Genomic DNA, 19,770 nt, shown 5'->3' on the forward strand with positions numbered 1-19,770 from the left:
TCTGTTTGTGTTTAGACACATTTCTGAAATAGCCACAAAATTAATTTTTGAGTATAAGTTTTACCTAATGGGTGAGACAAATGGCTTTCTGAGAGCACATTTAACATGTTTTCCATAGGCCTACACCAAACAACATCTCAAACTTGAATCTGTCAATTCAGAAGAGTAAATGTCTCAAGTTTCAAGTTAACGCTTTTAAGGGGCATTTATTAAATATAGTTAACATGACAAATATAGGCTCCTAATATTTGTAAAACTGTCTCCAAAATCCATATCTATAGTTTAGCTTCATACTCACTAGGTTATAAACACAATTAGAATAAGGCATACAAAGGGCTTCCAGCAACATCTTGTATCTTCTTGCACCTGAGACATCATCATGCCCATCACCTTATAAGGCATTTTTCCCTATGATCAGAAAAGCAAATTTGAGCTAACAGTAAAGTCTAAGAATACTCTGACATCTGAAACCATGAGAATTTGCTTTGACTTCTTTGTACAGAGCAGACCTCTATACAATATAAAAACCTACTTCATATAACAATCAAATCTGACTTTTATATGAAGGATGTGCATTCAGTCTGGTCCAAACCACCTGTATGGCACAAAGACTTACATTTAGCTTTTATCTTTATTTCAACAAAAGTAAATTTAATTCCACCTTTCACCAGAAAAATTTGAGATAATCGATGCAGAAGCCATTTCTGCAATTTTTCACTTTGTCCTTCACTAACCTGTATGAATAAAGTGTGTCTTAGGCTATTTATATCAGAACAACGGGGAATATTTTCCAAGTATTCTAACAGTGCTATTTCAGCTGGATTCATATTAATGGAAAACTCTCCACAGAATGGAAGACAAACCCTCTCAGAATGAAAGTTCATCTCTGATACACTGTCTGAGCAACTGGACACTTCTGTATACACAAAATTTAGGCAAAGGACAACACAAATGGAGGAACTGAGGTGTGGAAAAGCTGCTAACCATTCCACTCACAGGCAAATGGAAGAAAGAGATAATTAGCAACTTTCTCTAAAGTGTGGATCCCGTTCTGATTCTCCGTAACATCCTTCCACACCCCCAGCAGCCCAGTGAAGAGGAGGAGCCTAACTCCACTATAATGCTACTAAATACTTGACTCATGCTCATTTTCAAGGAAGACAGGATACATTTCTTCAGCTGTAATTCATCCTTATTCCCACACTTCAGAGAAAGGAGGTTTTATTAAGTAGCATTTTCAGTTATGACAGACATGAATCCAGGAGAAAGGCTTGTACTTGCATTCAGCTTTTTAAAACGCAAAACAGTGACTGGCAAGTACAAGTATTATTATACAAGAAATCAAGTCACTCAAACCATTGTCATTGTGAAGAGGGTCAAGACTGGGAAGGTTCACAGAACACTGAGAATGGGAAAAGGGATCAAAAGCAATGTTCAAGGCATACAAAAACTGAAGAAATAGGTGCTTTGAAGTCTATACTTTTGTTTTTCTCCCTTTACAAGTCTATACTATGATATGGAGATAAAAGCCATTGTGTGGGGGGGAAGGTCTTCACCCAGTACTTTTTCTACATTAAGTTCCACAGTTTTGTTTTTGTTAAAAAAGTCATATATAATTTAATACCTGCTTCAGGATTCTCAGAACTGTGGTGCTGTTAACATTGCACTTAACTGGCATTAACTGCTCTTAAAAATAAATTAAAAAGCAGCTCTGAACGTTGCTTCTGAGATGGAAGCATTGCCTCTGAACCAACAATGATTCCTGTCACTCTTGCTTTGCATCTTTCAAGGCCTGAAGTCTTTCTAAAAGGGGTGGATGGGAGTAATGCCACATTGAAAAGATCCAGTCAGAAACAGGGAATCCTAAATTATCTTTGTTTAGCTTGATCAAAGCAGAATATAGGTCTTTAGCCTTCCCAAGTTCCTTGGCAAATGCATCTGCTTGAAACTCAAATCGTCGGCTTAATACAGTCAAACAAAATGAGAGAACCTGTGGAGAGAAATATATTACAAATTATTTTAAAATTCAGCTATCTGCAAGTTCCTTACAGTATCACTAAATAATACAGCATCTTCCTTCCCACACACCACTGTGGCTGTAGAGTGATCTCACTAAGGTTCATCCAGGCCACACGTGAAACTGGGATTCGTAGCCAACATGGAGCACTGAGCCTACTTATTAAAACAAAGTACCAGACAGATCCCCTAGAAACTTCCAGCTTTCCCCCCCAGTCAAAATAAAATAATGATTTAAATAGGATGCTACTTCATCATCTATGTCTCGAAAACAATTTACCTCATTGTAAGGTGAAAAAATGAACTGGAAAATAATCATCAAGCCTATCAGGGTAGGCTGGGTGTCATAGAAGCCAAATGCAGCAAAGAGTTCTTTTCGACCAATTAACACAGCAAACAAGAAGAAACAGAGGAAGGAATTCATCTAGAGAAAGGAAACACCATTCTTAATTGAGTTTTTCATCCAAGTCTAAAACATGGCCTATTCATATTACACATTTGTATAGAAACACCACTGAAAAAACCCCAAATAGATTACTTTGGAACTAATATACAAAGAGGAACAAACAGCTGGCCTTTACCTGCCTTCTGTAAATGCAAGCAGTAAAGAAACACTATTTTCTGTCAGTGAGCTGAAAAAAAAAGTCTAAGTAGTGAAGGAAGATGAAGAGACAAGAAGACAGGTAAATGAGGAGGTAGTACAGGGTAGAATCCATCTATTTGGAATTAACACAGGTTTCAAAAAGTTTCAAGCCAAACAAAATATGTTTGTGCTGTGTCACACTTCCATTCCTGGGAAAAATCTACCCTTCCATCTAAGCCACGCATCACTGTGTGCAAGCAGTGAGCTTGCCTGGCTTTTCAGAGGCAATTACCATGCCTTACCAAGTTTTCTAAAGAAAGTGATTAGTACCTTTTCAATCCATTCAAGTGGCTGTTTGGTCTTTTTAGAGTAATGTAAAAGTTGCCCGAATTTTATTTGTTATTGAAACAGTTGGGACAGAATAAAAGTGGGATGGCTGTGACAGAAAACAATCAACAGTAAAAGTAGAAGACATTGCAGAAGAATTTGTAAACATTTCTGAAAGTGAAGATAAAATCTACTTATACAGCAAAATAATGGTATCTAGAAAGTGGATCCAAAGACAAAAGTTAACAAGTTAGGAGAGCAGCAAAAGCATCATAATAATTGGTAGTTAGTAGGGATCAACACTGATGTCAGAAGTTGGAAGGTAATTGCCTGAAAGCAGAAAGCGAGAAGGAAGTGCACACTTAAGTGTTCAGTTGCATGGATAAGAAAAAGACTGTGTGGAAATTAAAATATAGATATTTTCTTAAACAGGAGCTTGATAGTGATGTTTAGAGCCTGAAAATCTTGTAAAATAGCCTCAGAAAAAGAAAAAAATAGCATTCCTAGAATGGTGCACATCTCAAGAAACACATGGTGGAGTTACGGAAGGTGCATAGGAGGGCAGCTAAGAGAAACAGGAAAAAAAAAAAAAGCCTGGGAACTTGGAGAAAAGAATGGTGAGCAATACCTGGAACAAGATAGATCTACACCAAAGCATACAGTAGACTGCAGATAGTAATTTAATAGAAGGCACATAGCTGTGCCTTAAAAATAAAATAATTTGAAGTAGGAGGTTTAGGAGAGGAATGCCCTTGTATTGTACAATGCCCGCAGGCATACATACATGAGTAAAGAGACCATCAGGCTCCTTCTCTTGAAAGGCAAGGCTGGGCAATCTCTAGAGACTGCTTCAACGTTCACCCCTATTTGAGCATGCACCAAGGACGGCACAACAGTTATTTACCCATCATCAATACACAAGGTATAAGAATACAATATAAATAAGAATACCCTCCTGTGTCAGATTTCATAATTCTCAATCACATTCCTTCTCAGCCCTCCAAAGAATAAGACTGATAGAAACTCTCAGACACTTAGCTTTCTCAGAGACAATGACAAACACCTAAAAAAATGCACGCTGGGAGACAGGGTACATCCAATCCTATCCCTAGCACAGGGATGGAAACAGACCTTCAGAGAATGCCCTGAGGTACTAACAGTCAAGGAAGAAGCCTAACAAAGCAAGAAAAATGCGTCCCAACTTCAGAAGGCTGCTGAGATTAATTAAAAGGGCAGCAGGCATGTTTTCTTAGTGCTTTTTACCACCCAGAGGGGAGCAAGGAGGGGACAGAAAGGCTAATGCATGTTCACTGTAGATACAGCGAAGAAAAAAACACAAACCAATTTCCTGTTGCAGAGCATAAGGATGTTGTGTGAATATACACTTACAAATCTGTAAGCAGGCATTTGCAAACAGAAATAATTACAGAACACTCTAGGAAAACCACCAGTTTATCATAACATACCTGGCTGATGATAATATTTTTCACAGTGTGACCTAGTTTCCAATGTCCCAATTCATGACCAAGTACAGCCAGAACTTCTTCATTTTTACATCCTTGTTTCTTATTCTGAGGGAATAACAAAGCAGAAGTAAAATCAGGTATGACCGAACACAACTGAATAAATTTCTTACTTACTAGCTTGTTTTTTTTCTAGGTCACTTAAGTGTCCCTAGATCAGGCTGTTCCCTTCTACCAGCAGATACACACATATGATTTCTTATTGAGCCTTTTTCAAGAAGCTACTTTAAAAAAATTAAACCTTTTCTTTGACGTTCAACAAGATTTCTACCATGAGGTAATGTTCTCTTATTTCTATGTATGCAGGCATGCCTATGCACACCTGGAAGAATGCCAGAAATTTTATTTCCAAACTGTCTCCTACCATCCCTTGATCTCATCCTGATCCTTTACTCAAGAAAAGGTGTTACAGTGAAAGTGGACATAGAGAGCCACTAACTTTCAACAGAGAACTGAGAGCGTAGTCCTCTCCCTTCTTCCTTCAACATTCAGCATGTAACCTCCCTCTGAAGGCACTGCCTTTCCTTTAAAAACAAGCAACAACATCCCCATCCTCTGCAACAAATACTGTGACATGCCTTCAAGTTGTCATTAAGTAGGATGGACATCTGTACCTTCAAAGGTACATGAGCAAGTCAGAAGCAAGCACATGGGCTTGTGTCCTGAGAATATACCTGAAGAGCCTGTTGAAATGGAACCAAGGATTCTCATTATGACTAGAGCAGGTGAGCTCAAAATCTCCTCCTCTCATCACCCACTTCTGCAGTATGCCATATCAAACCGTGGATGAAGAGAATTCCACCACCAACGTGGTTACAAGAAACAAGCCGTACTGTACAATGGCCTAACCCTAGGCTGCACAAGACAATTCTTTCTTCTCAGAATTACTCCTTCAGGCTCTTCAGAAAGTATTCCATCAGTTTTAACCATCCCTATGCTCTCCTGAAGCCACAAAAGCTGTTACAGCAGACTCTGGATGTGCAGCTGCAGACCAATGGAAAGGACAATGAAAGGCCACCACCCAGGGCAGGGGAGGATGCACATGTGGAATCTGCGCAGGTGTGCACACCTGTGTCCCTCTTGCACTAAAATCCTTGCGTGTAGTAAAAGGCACACAAATGACACGCTGATAATCAAGAGTGTTTCCTTAAAAGGGAAGCTTCAGTGTGGCAGTCCCAAGAGAAGGAACACAAGCAGGTCCCTTTTTCAAGTAATTACAAGGAAGGCCTATTTTTTACATGCAGGAAAGCCCCTGTGGATTTCTAGTCTCTTTGGTGGTATCTGCACCACTCACACACCCCCAGAAATTCCAATTAGTAGCTCAGGGATACTTTGGTGTTGAAATCATTAGGGTTTGGGTTTTAAGCATCTCAGTCAGGACCCTTAAAATACGTTCAGAAAACACAAGGGAATATCTCACCAAGAAGTTAATGTAAATAACATGATGAAAACCAAAGATGAACTCACTTTGGTTTTAGACTTTGTCTCTTCATTCTCACCATCTTCTTCTGCTGGCTCTTTGTTCAAAGCAGAGTAATCTTCCAGGAGGGTGTCAAAGAGTACTATCCGCTTATTCTTGAAGAATCCATAGAAATAAGCATTGCTATGAGACGAACGCTTAGAACCTGATGGGGAAAATTTACATTAAAGACCATGACCTGAATAATCCCATACACTGAAGACTATACAATATTACATAAAACTGATTCTTCCACAGGAGTTCTCAAGTCTTCAAACGAACGGTAGACAAACTCAAGCAAATGAGTTTGCAGGCTGAAGCACATTTTAAAATGGTCTAAGTAATGATGATCTCATTTACTAACTCCAACAGAGAAATAATTTTTTTTCATCTGTAACACGTCACCATTAAAACCACTAAAAACATAAAGAGCAGTCGTGAAGATCTAAGATCCAGAAGAAAAGCTATTTCTACTGCAATTTCAGGTTCAGAGTGGAAAGAGTATTCTGCATAGAATATATGCTGCCCTCATGGGAGGGCACCTGTGATGAATACATTTAGGATTCTTTTAATGTGCCAGCAAAGATAATTCAAAACAGACAAGGATGAAGATGTTAGAAACAGATATGGAGAAAACAAAGAGATGAACTATGCTGCCTCAAAATTATTTTTGTTTGATATAGGCAATTTTTCACAGCTACTTTTATCTAGATCAGGCAAATTATGGACTGTTTCTACTGTCAATATACTTGGGGCCAAGTATACTCATCTCTGTCCATGGAACATGGACTGTTTCAGTTGATTACAAAGCTGTCTAGATCAAAGCAGCTGTTAAAACTTTGCCTATTTTTGCTTATGAACAGAAGCTGTTGCAACATCAGGACTGAAAGAAGTCTCCATGAGAGAAGAGGTGGATTGCTCTGGTTTTTGCATCAAAAGATAAGATACTTCAAGTTGAAGGTATTTGCCTTCATCTCTCACTATAAATGTATGAGCTGCATAAACTCCTTAGAGCACAAAATATCCATTGTTCCATTGCAAGCCAACCCATGGTGTGGTCATGGTAACCTTCAGCACCAAACCCACACAGACCAACAGAGGAAGAGGCTGGTCAGAGTATGAAGCCTCAGCATCCAGTCCCTTGTCAGTAAAGAAATCTGAACAGCCACAGGGTAGCAATGTTCACTTTCATCTGCAAATAATAAAAAACTTCATCCTTGTAGCAGTTTTGACCCTGGCTGGTAGCCAAAACACAACCACCACCTGCTCACCCTCCCCCCTCCCAGGGATGGGGGAAAGAATTAAAGGGGTAAAGGGAAAAAAAGAGACTCATGGGTTGAGGACAAAATAATAATAATAATGATGATAATAATAGTAATATATACAAATGTACAAATGAGTGAAACACAGTGATACTGCTCACCACCCAATGACCAAGGCTCAGCCTGTTCCTGGCTAATGATCTCGGAGCGGGAAGAGTCCTGAAGCCGCACTCCCAGAATGGAGATAAGAGCCTGAGTGTCCAAGACTGAGAGCTGACCGAGGGAGCGGGATGACCCTGGGAGAGGGAGCATCCAGAGTGAGATGGCCAGGAGCAAGAGAGGGATGACCCGGAGCAAGAGAGAGTACTTCCGGACAGAGCCTCATCTCTATACTGGGCACGATGTGAATGGGATGGAACAGACCATCAGCCAGTTTGGGTCTCAGTCCTAAACCTGAGGTCGAATCCTGGGCTGGTCACTGGGACTGTGCTCCCTCCCAGCTTCTCCTGCTGGAAAGTCCTTGACTGTCCTGGCAGCAACTATAAACATCAGTGTGTGATCAGCTTCTCCTCAGCACAAACCCAAACCAGCCTCACACTCGATACTGTGAAGAAAGTTAACTCTGTCTCAGCTAAAACCAGGACAATCCTCCACTGCGTGCTGATAGAGAAGGAACCTTTGTAATCTGCCTGTTACAGAATGAACCCTGAAATTAAAGGACTTGGTTGCACATGTTACTAAGAAGTCAGTTCTGGAATGGGAAGAGCCAAGACAGAGTGCAAAAAAACACCGGCAAAAAGATGTTCACACATCCAGTCCCCTATGTCAAAGGGAATGGTGCTGGCTCAGCACTTTTAAGGATTCCAGGAAAGAAAATGGGGGTCTGGCAGCCTCCCTCCACTGCAGATCACTGCCACTAAATGCAGACATGAAGAAGCCAATGCAGTAGTACACTACACAGGTGTGTACCAACAGAGTACCAACAACTGGCTCATAAGACTTTCACCATGGTTAAAAGCCAGGATACAGCCAGCAATACATGTGGGAAAAATGTCCCTATTCGGCAAGCCTCTGTACTGACTCTCAAGCTCGAAAAGCTTCCACTTCGCTAGGAAAGAGAGTTTCTTGGGCCCCAAGGATATCAATATTAGTAGCTCCTGGCTGCACTGAGGCAGAGCACTGGCTGGATTTGTCCAGCCAAAAGTTCTGAAAGCAGAGCTCCCAGGCTAGATAAAGCCTTCATCACCCTCTCTTACAGCAAAATTCTACCATTTCAGCTCTTTATGCTATCTCATACTGCTTTCACCAAGGCAATAAAACCACCTCTGATCCTCACAGGTGGGGCACAAAACCAAAACAAAATTTGTGAAAGTCCCTGAAATCAATTTCAGAAGGGAGCAAAACGAGTAACAGTGGAAATGTCAAAGAGTAAAGCGTTCCCTGAGCACAGAAGTGGAGAGGAAGTGACATGGCATCTGGCATGCTCCATGTTGTATTCTATGACCTAAGAAAAGAGGATGAGAGATTCACTACTAGAAAGTGAAAAAATTACAGTCTTAAGTAGAAGGTGTGAGTCCATCCAACCCTACCATAAGAAACTGTCCATGTGAACACTGTGAGAAGGAATAGGTGTTTTTAACTTTCATAACTTTTCCAACACTTTCACCAAGGACTTTGAGACAATTAATGCTAAACTCAGACTAGAAAAGTTAAAAAACCCCTTTTCTCTCTGGTTGAAAGTTCTGAAATTGGAATCTTGATTGCTGCTTCCATTTCTGAATGTGTTATGTATTTTCATTCCACATAGCCAAGACGATCTCCAAGGAGATGCTGAGTAAGGGCTGTACATTCAACTTCACTTTTCTGACCCCAAGGCAAAAAAAAAAAAAGGAACATGGTACAGACATTGGCAAATAGTACAATAGCTGAGGAATATAAGCAACTGCCCTACTACAGCATCCACCATCAGAGCTAAAAATCCACAAATTCAAAATTACAAAGCGTTTTTATTAAAAAAAACCTCACCTTCAACAACATACACCTTAGTCAATGGGAAGTCAATGCTCTTTGCCATTGTTTCAATTTGTTGCTTCAGCTCTCCCTCGGGAAGTGGAATGAATTTATCGAACAAAGGTGCAATATAGTCTGCATAGATTGTAACAAGCACCTGCAAACACATACAGAAAAACAAGGCATACAAATGTGTGTTTAGTACTAAATTTGAAGCATGAGTAAGTACAAAAAGAAGGCACAATTTCAGAGAAAACAGCAGTCTTGTATGAAGTGATAGGACAAGAGGAAACAGCCTCAAGTTGCACCAGGGGAGGTTTAGGCTGGATACTGGAAAAAAATTCTTCACTGCAAGAGTGCTGAGGCATTGGAACAGGCTGCCCAGGAAAGTGGTGGAGTCACCATCCCTGGAGGGGGTCAAGAAACGTGTAGATGTGGTGCTTCGGGACATGGGTTAGTGGGCTGGGTGGTGTTGGGTTGACGGTTGGACTTGATGATCCTTGAGGTCTTTTCCAACCTTAATGATTCGATGATAAGTGTGATCTAGAGCAAGACTTTCTCTGGGTCATCCCATCTACAAAGACAACTACTTAGTCTGTTGACAGTCAGCAATTCAACAGCAAGATGGGGGTGGGGGCAAGTTAATCCACAGCAGAATTGGCGTAAACAGTGCTTTAGCTCTGACAGTTAAACCGCAGAAGGCAAAACCACTATGACAGCCGGGAGCAGTGGTCTTACAGGTGACAAGCTGTCATTTTCACCCACTTCATGATACTGGGAAGCTCTGAAGTGTCTCATAATGAGCAGCAGAACCGACTGAACCAGAGGATAGTCCTGCTTCTTCAAATTCCCGCTATCTTCCAAAGCCATAATCTAAAACAGACAAGAAATTTTCTTCCCCTTCTCCCAGTTGTATGCAGGGCTAAGGAACTGGCTGATGCCTCTGGGACACAACAATTAACAGCCATGTCCCCAAAATCACTACAATGCACCTGCATCTCTTCAAACCCGCAGCAGATGTGACCCAGATGAGAAAAACAGGACTGCAATAACACTGCGATGGAAAAGAAAGCTGAATTTCCTGCCCTCACACTCTGGACTTTCACAAAGTTGTTTTTATTTATTTTAAAGAAAAGGACTTGGAGAAGAGTTTTAATTCTGGTTAGTGAAAAGGGAACAGGACAGGAGAGGCAAATGGGCATCAACATTAACTTCAAAGTTATCTAGATGGGTTTTTTTCCACTGAAAACAAGTACATCGGCTTTTGAAAGGATCTGCACTGTTGGAAAAGTCCAATGAAATCTAAAACTAGGGAAACGGACTTTTTCCACAGTCATAGCAAGTGAGGGCATACCAATATGAAACACCACTACAAAACAGAAGTTATTTTTGTTACTTTTTTGTTACTGTAATTGTTAAGACAAAAGTTTAAACTTGCAGCGAGTGTAGGAGGGTACAGAGCAGAAATCAGCTGTTTCCGTCCAGACAGCTCTCACACCATGTACTACGTGCGGACTCATTTTTAGTTTTTATCTCTGAACCTTGTGTAATCCCTTGATACCAGCAGGAGTAATGGACTGATAGAAGGATGCAACTCTACAATTACAGAGTTATGGAATGTGATTACAACTGGAATTTTCCCCTTAAACCGAACTCTAAAGGGTAAATCTAACACCTCTTAAGGTTATTTTGCATGTTCAAACCCACACATTGAGGCCTTAAACCATGATCAAGACCCTGTAAAGCTGCAGTGACTTTGCAAGACTCCTGAAAAGCACCAATTTTGTCTGGGCATGCACTCAATGTCAAAGGAAAAAAAATAAAGGCGGTGGGGGGAAAAAAAGACGAGAGGGGGGGGAGGAGGACCTGGGGCAGAATGAGCCACTCAGTTTTACTACTGTAGCTCTGACACACCACCTTTTCTTTTCTAGCTTTTGTTGTGTAAAGATAGGCCAAACCCTGTTTATCAGTTTCTAAAGCATCTGTAAAATCTCAGGAAAAAAAAATCTACATGGACAGCTCAACTGCAAGGGGCAGGCAGAGCAAAAATAAAATCCTAGTTTGTGATAGGAAAGTGACAGAGAAAGAAATGTGGTATCAGCTCAGTATGCTGTGGTTCTCACCTTGAAATTTAGTGTTATGTATCACTCACCTACATCTCGTCCTTCTACTAAAGTTGATTGATAAAGACTATAAAAATGGGCATTCAGAAAGTTCCTCATATGAGGATCATAAAACATTTTTTACAATATATATTTTAAAGAAAAGACGGCAAGAATAAAAGCAGTCAATGACTGGTATATAAAGAGAAGGTAAGAAAAAAAATTTTAACTTTTGGCATACAAATGAGGGCAAGCCATTTCCAAAAATCCTGTATCTTCTTTCAGTCCTGAAACTATCAGTTCTTTTAAAATTTCAGCTTGATCCTTCTGTGAAAAATAAAATCTTCAAAGCCTTTAAGGCTAAAGACTTAAAATATGAACGGGATACCAGGTGAGGAACTACTATCTGCCCAATTTTGCAAATAAGAAGGCTACCCTAGAATAATCTGTAAGTATGGACTGTTTCACTCAGTTTGACAGAACAATAACTCAAATGCTGAATTACATTCAAGCTCATCAAAGCTTGAAAGAAAAACGATTCTTTAAGAAGTACTGATCAGAGTCTGCACAAGTCTTTATGTAACAGTCATTTCAATACATATGAACTGACATTTCTGAGATGTAACACTGTAATTTTTCAGAATACATTCAGAGACAAAGGGATGATGTCAGAGCATAAGGACACCTGGACTACAGAAAGCAGGAGCCAGCACAACAAAACAACAGGAAACACTGTGTAATTAAGCCAACTAACACAAAAAAGCTTGAAAGAGCTCAAAGTAGTAACTGCAAGCTAGACTTACCACCTCAGTGGGGTACTTCTGCTACTATTATATGAGGTTCAGTAAAGCCAAGTGCCAGGTCCTGCACTTTGGTCACAACAGCCCCCTGCAATGCTACAGCCTCGGGGGAGAGTGGCTGGAAAGCTGCCCAGCAGAGAGGGAGCTGGGGGTGCTGGGCGACAGCCGGCTGAACAGGAGCCAGCCTTAATGATTCTATGATTCTATACTATTGTCACTGAGTTGCTCAGAAAGGCATCACTGGTCACTGCACTGCACCAGAATTAGCAGCAATACAGAAATCCACTAATCCACACAGGTTTCACCCCAGTTATATGTGAGGCATCAGTGAAGCAAAAGTACAAGTAAGCAACAAATACAATTCAGATAATGAGATCTGTATCCCATAAAAACAAGATTATGCAACAGTCATGATTTAAACCGAGCCATAATTTCTTCCATGTTGCCATGTCTGAGAAAGTCAATGCAGATACTGGTTATATAAGTGGGAAATCATATTTTCCTCCGTTAATTGCAATGGTCTCCCATGCAGCACGATGATCACATTTTTGTACAAATGTGGCGAGTGCCTGTGCTTTAGAAAGAAAGCTGACAAATCAGACGTCCAAGAAAGCTATAAAAGTGATCTGAATCCAGAAGCAGTGGGAGAAGGAAAAAAAAAAAAAAAAACACAAAAACCCAGCACATATTTAAGTCATGGAAGAGAAGCTTCACAAAGAAAACAATCATGATTTCTTATCCAGGTATTCCTAAAAATTTTCTTGACGATGCACTCCAGTTCAACCAGAAAGTCTCAACTTGGCACAAGAATTAGGGATTGATTGACCAAATTTATTGTTAGGCTAACGTGGCAGGCTTTATGACGTTACTGTAAAGTAATAATTCTTTTACTTTTTAAGACGCTCTTTTAATCTAAAAATGAATTAATATATGCAACAGTACTTCTGTAATTTCTTCTTTGGGTGAGCAATGGTTAGTATATTGATCAAAAATATAGTAGAGCACTATGTTGAAATAAAAAACCGAAACTACAGACCTCAGAGCTTCTAGTGACAACAGAAAACATCAAATCCTTATGATGTATACAAAACGATCCTTTTAATACAAGCCCTGAAAATGTCAGTTACCAATGCAGTATATAAAAGCAGCGATATAAGCAGAACCACAAATGGATTGTTGCTGCTGGTCTCAATACAAAGCAATGCAATTGAATATTGATGTTTGATAACCTGTAAGAAAAGCCCAATGAAACGTTGCTGACCAAAGCACCTTCTGCCTTGTCTTGCCCAACTGCTGGCAGTTGTCCTTGTGCCCTTTCTCTATTTAAGAAAAAGGAAAACCTATCATCACATAGTGCTGTATTTCCAGTATCTATTCTAAAGCTTTTTAAATGTTTATCTGTCAATTGATGAAGACAACCCAGTATTAAATAGATAAAATATAAGATATCACATTAACATGGACAATTAATATGAGCTACTATTCCTGAACAAGCACACTGAGAGCAAGACACACTGTTAAAGTTTGTAGACACTAAAATTCCCAGGAGATTTAGATTTTTCTCCATTTCTTTTCAGTTATATTTTTAAACCACAGCACACTGAGCCATGCAAGTAAGCTAGCATTTGGAAGAAACCGAAACATATTCTTATACTCACCAAGGAAACAACTAATGTGAAGAGCCAGGCATAGATGAAGAAGTATTCTCCCCCTATTTTAATAATGTAAAGCAGAAGGGATGTCACTGGCAACAGAATACATTGAGTCACGATAAACTTCTTGATAGCATCCTTAAAAAAAAATCCCAGTGTCTGTAAAGAAAGGATATCAGTGATATTTTCCATGTAAATATTGATGTGCTGCAGTGGTTCATTAACTGGTCCCTTCAGTGGATGCAAAGAAACAAAATAAGACAAATCACAAAACAGCAATACCAATGTGATAAGGAAAACAGAGTCAGTTAAGAAAAGGTTGAAGAACTTTTTCACCTCTTCTGGTAGCTGTGCCTCTTTACATCGCCATGGACTCGAAGCCCATGCAGATGCACTCTTCCTTAGTAAGATCTGCCCCAAACCCTTATTTTGTGTTGCACATATATCCTTCATTAAAGGAGGAAAGAAAAACTTAAGCTTATCTGTCCCTTAATTCCTTTACCAATCTATATCCCAGACATTATGGGATTTTTAGACAATAAGAAACTCTTATAGAAACATAGCTACTGTAAAATATTTTGTCTTTTTACAGTTGCCTCCATTCATCTTAATTTTCACTTACCACCAAGACGATTGGCTTAACTGGAAATATATAAAAGTTCTATTAAAGATTTTTAGATATGTATTGGGTATTTTACTCCAAGCTTCCACAGACATGCAGTTACTACTCATGTAGCTGTCTCAGGTTTTAAAATTAGCATAACTTTAATAGAAGCAATAGAAATTTCAAAGACCTCTACCTGAATGAATCTGATCTAGTGACTCTGCAACCCAGGTAGCTCTTTTAGGAATTGTTACTTCCATACTTATAGCTATCTGCAAGGCATAGAAGGGTTATTATGTAAAGATCCTTCCCAACAAGGATGTATTAAAAAGCCCACACTATGTTAAAGATACAGAATTCATCACTACATTACAGCTATGGAACTTGTCTAGAAAGAAAAAAATACTGGTGAAACAGATTTAAATAAAAACTATGGATTTGGGCAAGAATTCAGATAGACACCTCAGACTTCCATGACTATGAGAAACACAAATTGGACATAAACCCACGATTTTAGACTATTCTTTATGTATACATATTCGCTCTGGTCACACAGTGAGCATTCTGGGGAGAGATTCTTGCTAAACATCCATTAGTTTCAGCAGCAACGCAACTGTACAGACATATGCCCACACAAACGGAGCACTCCAGAAAATACCTCTCCTTGCCTGCCTTTAATATTCCCAGGTAGTGTGGGCTACTTTTTCCAGCAAAACAGTTCTGTAACTAGAAAACTACCACTTGTGGCTCTCGTTCACACAAAGCAGTGCTCCTTTCCTGATAATGGCTTCACAAAGACTGCAGCAGGAGCCACCACTAGCACAGGATCCAAACATCAGGGGAAGGGGAAAACCGAACAAGCCTTGCAGTTTTCAGGAATACACACAGATCTCAAGGCAAAACTGTGCAGTGAGAATTTTCATAGTTGAAAATAGCATGACACTACATAACTGACACGAACCAAAATAATACAGGATGTGTAAGGATGTATGCACCTCTGTTTTGAATATGATTGAGAGAGGGTGCAAACTAGATCACTGCGTTTAGAGCTTTTTTTCTCACTTATTTTCCTACTTGTTTTATAAAAAGGAATAAGAAACATCAATTTATCCATTTACCAGGAATATAATGAGTTTAGAAACAAACTGATTCCACTTCTTTAGGTCTAGCTTAGTCTTCCTGCCTTCATAGAAACTGGAAGAGGAAACTGGCAAATACCAGAGCATCTCTACCCTTATTAAAATGAGCCAAACAGCTTTATCCCACATCTGCTACCCATTCACATTTCATTCTGCTTTAAAAAAGCCCTTCCTAGTAGACTTTGAACAGAAAGTACTGTAGACAACACTAGCTGGGTCCAAAAGCATAAAGTCAGTCTTATGCTCTGCCATGAAATGGCTAATGATGTGTCCCAGATTGAGGTTCCTCTCCCAAAAGGAGAATCTGATCTCATGAGAAACTGATACTGAAACAGATTAAACTAAGTTTTTGACAGAAATTAAGAAAGCCAGGGCTGCTATTGAGTACCTAACAGAAATACTAATTAAGAGATGAATTCTCTAATTTAGTAAAGGGTGATACAAGAAATCAATAAGCTAAAGAAAGTGAGGAGGAAAGTCATTTCTTGTGTTTATTTCATCTGTTCAGTGTCTATGAATCAGAACTGCCCCTGTGATACAAGACTTCTCAGGAAGGGCATATGAAGGGCAAAGAACAGTCCATCCAAGAATGAACAGCTGAGGTATGAAATGTTCTTTGTTCCACTCCTAGAACAGACACTTCTTTTTGCTCAGAGGCATGGGCTCACACAGAGACATTCTGGTGTGGCATAGGTACTTCTGCAAGAGTCACAACCTGTCATTGCTCTTATTTTTATGCAGTGCAAGTAGAAATGCTCCTAAAATTAATGATCTTTGGCACAGATATGGACATACCAGTCCATCTAACCAACCAAACCTACTGAAGACGTTAGGTCAGTGTAAGTGCTCTCTACAATACCTGCTGATTGAAGCCATGCTTCTCTTCTATGACAAATGTGTTATATAAACTCCATGGGAGACCAGTCACTGCACTGAAGAGTGTTGCAAGCAGCAGAAATACCAATGACTGAACAATCTGGAAAAAAAAAAAATCTTATATTTACTGACCCCTACTAACATTAACATTCCAGGTGTTAAAAATGGATTTTATGTCAGTGGTTTAACTGAAACTGGTTAGAATATAAAGCTAGATAAATTCACAGAAATAACATGTTTGCGACTATTAGATTACTGATTACTGGAATAGCTTACTATGTTAAATAAAGAAAGAAAATAGACTGATGAAACAGATTTAAATAAAAACTAAGGATTTGAGACAAGAATTTGGACAGATGCCTCATCCACAGCACAAAAACAACATAATCAGTAGCCTCAAATTTCTCACCCTTTTAGCATGCAGGAAGATTCACATCTAGGAGTAGTAAAAACATCAACGAAACAAAAAAGCCCCCCAAAAACCAACCCACCACCTCATTTGACTCAAGTAGCTTTGAGACTTGTATGTTTTTAACATACAAGGCTATTTTAATTAGTAAGCTAATTTAAAGTCACATAGTGTTATCAGTTCTCAGACTCACCCAATCATTGTGTTCACCAGAAAATATCTGTTATTTTTACTATACTGTACCTGTAGCTAAATTCCACTTTAAGTAAATATAAGCTTAAAAATAGAAATTATTATAACAGTATAGTCCATGGACCAAACATTTTTACTAAAATTTAAAGACTGCTTACCTCATATTCTGGTCCAAACCCAGCACGACCAGAGATCTGACCAGACAGATTCCATAGAAAAGGAATTCCTCCACAGAGAAGAATCATCTTGAAAACAAAAATACATACCATGGAGGCAATGTTAAACAATTTTTTCCTCTTATTCTACTAGAGTTTCAGTGTGATAAGGACCTTTTAAGGATTAATGAGGAAAGTTTTATAATTAGGCATTTTGTGCCTCTCTGATCTTAACAGTGCATAAAGAAAGCCTGGAATATTTGGCAATGTTCATTTTTATTTTACAGAAGTAGAAATCAGGTCAAGCTTCCCATGCCACTCCCCCATCACACCTATTTACTGCAGACTTTGCTGCTATATTGGCTCAGACGTAAGGTATATTTTTCAGAAGACCTTAAAACTCATTTGCTCTGTGATTGTATAACATATCATCTCTAGGAGACGTATGTAAGATTCACCAACTTGACCACACTGGGATAGTCTTGCCTGCATTCCCTACCAAGAGAAAGGCATTCAGAATAAGGCCATCAATTAATTTTCAGTATTAATGATGCTTCAACCATTTTAAGAAAGCTTCCTGCTCTCCTCCTTGTGCCTGCCTCACAACGCCTCCTGCCATACAGGTTACCAGGGAACAGGAAGGGGACTACTCAGGATGCACCACCATCAAACAAATGCTTGAGACAGAGCTACTGAAGAAGGTGCTAACTGTAGTTCAAGGCAGGGGCTGGTAGTGTTTGTTGAACAGCTGGACTTCCAAATGCTTCACATTTACTTTCTCAACAAGTGATGCATCACTATAAAAATCAGTTTTCAAGTAGCCAGCCTTCCAGTATGGACAGTACCAGGTTTTTATTTATTTATTTATAAGAGGCTTACTCTATAACCTTACTATTAAGGGTGGATTTTGAGTGGCAGAAGGAGATGGAAAGGACCAAAACAAGCTTGTTGCTCTTTTGCAGGCTACCTATAAGTTTCAGAGCTGGAAATCCCTGAAGTACCAATCCCTGAACAAAGACAGCTATTAGCATGACATTGATACTAGTTATTAGTTAAAAAGAAACCCACATAATGAATGGCTGAAATAAATCAAAGCATACTAGTCATTCTAACATAGCATCTCCCCTTCAATTAAGTTGCTAGATTAATGACTCATACTTCTACCTACTAAAAGCAAAAATGGTGCAAAACTGTCATGCAATTCAATCAACTTTGGCCACGACAGCCTCTTTCAAGTTCAGGCAGTTCCCAAACCATAAAGGATGCAGTTTGTGCTCTAAGGAAGTGGCAAACCCAGACAGCAGAGGCGACCTCACTTTAGCTCTGCTGGAATCTGATAATCGCAGGACAGATGCTGAGAAACAGAAAGACACAGCTCAACATGACAGAAAGGAGCAAGAACTCGTCATCACATACACCTAGAGAAGAAGCTGCACACACCCTACACATCACGGGTATCAGCTTGATTGTAGAACAGAATCACAGAATCATTTAGGTTGCAAATAAGACCCTTAAGATCAAGTCCAACAATTAAAGCACTAAACCATGTCCTTAAGTGCCACCTCTACACAACTTTTAAATACCTCCAGGGATAGTGACTCAAGCACTTCCCTGAGCAGCCTGTTCCAGTGCTTGACAACCCTTTTCGTGAGGAAATTTTTCCTAATATCCAATCTAAACCTCCCCTGACACAACTTGAGGCCATTTCTTTTCATCCTATTGCTTGTTACAAAAAGAAACCAACCCCCCACCTCACTGCACCCTCCTTTCAGGCAGCTGTAGAGTGATGAGGTCTCCTCTCAGCCTCCTCTTCTCCAGACTGAACCCCCCCAGCTCCCTCAGCCGCTCCTCGTCAGCCCTGTGCTCCAGACCCTTCCCCAGCTCCGTTGCCCTTCTCTGGACCTGCTCCAGCCACTCAATGTCCTTCTTGTGGTGAGGGGCCCAGAACTGACCCCAGGATTCAAGGTGCGGCCTCACCAGGGGCACAATCCTGCCCTGCTCCTGCTGGCCACACTGTTGCTGATGCAGGCCAGGATGCCGTTGGCCTTCTTGGCTACCTGGGCACACTGCTGGCTCCTGTTCAGCTGGCTGGTGCCCCCCCCCCCCAGGTCCTTTTCCTCCGTGCAGCTTTCCAGCCACTCTCCCCCAAGCCTGTAGCGTTGCAGGGGGCTGTTGTTATACAAGTGTAGGACCCAGCACTCGGCCTTGTTGAATGAAGAAGCTGTCTTGAAATCTAACAAGCAATAATGGCCTTAGTTACAACCATACCAGTGCTGCAGCCTTCAGACCAGAGGTATTTTCCCTATTAGGAAATAGCTGCACTCCTGAGGGGGTGAGGGTATGCAGGAAAAGGTTTGTACATTGTGTCTTCCTTTGATGAGGTTGATCACAGTAAGTGGAACAAGCAGGCAGGTTTTTTTGGAAACACAAGCTCTTCTACAAGTCTGAAGGGAACCCAGCAGACTTTAGTACAATTGAGAACAAGTTATCCAAATCTAAGAAGATGTGTATCAAGTCTAGAGGCGTTAGAAGCAACAGAGAGAAGATGATCAGAGTACGATGGATACTCAATGTCTCTGCCAAGTCCATCGTACACAGCGGAAGTTCTCAATGTTTCACAAGCCATTATCTCAAAAAATAACTACCCTAGTTCTCTTTCCC

At 40.0% G+C, this 19,770-nt stretch overlaps 1 protein-coding gene across 1 annotated transcript in view; it reads right to left on the reverse strand.

The window, feature by feature from the left end:
• Positions 1-1,182: 1,182 nt before the first annotated feature.
• The window catches only part of ZMPSTE24 (zinc metallopeptidase STE24), a gene marked incomplete at its 5' end in the record, with an annotated part of 23,935 nt that continues 5,347 nt past the window's right edge, over positions 1,183-19,770 (reverse strand). Inside the window, 8 exons of the mRNA XM_010088176.1 lie at positions 1,183-1,990; positions 2,297-2,440; positions 4,393-4,497; positions 5,917-6,074; positions 9,196-9,337; positions 13,741-13,893; positions 16,337-16,453; positions 17,113-17,199. Coding sequence (XP_010086478.1) covers positions 1,766-1,990; positions 2,297-2,440; positions 4,393-4,497; positions 5,917-6,074; positions 9,196-9,337; positions 13,741-13,893; positions 16,337-16,453; positions 17,113-17,199 — 1,131 coding nt within the window. The remainder of the gene's footprint in view (positions 1,991-2,296; positions 2,441-4,392; positions 4,498-5,916; positions 6,075-9,195; positions 9,338-13,740; positions 13,894-16,336; positions 16,454-17,112; positions 17,200-19,770) is intronic.

This window comes from Pterocles gutturalis, unplaced genomic scaffold, assembly GCF_000699245.1.
Source record: "Pterocles gutturalis isolate BGI_N339 unplaced genomic scaffold, ASM69924v1 scaffold17461, whole genome shotgun sequence".
NCBI lineage: Eukaryota > Metazoa > Chordata > Aves > Pterocliformes > Pteroclidae > Pterocles > Pterocles gutturalis.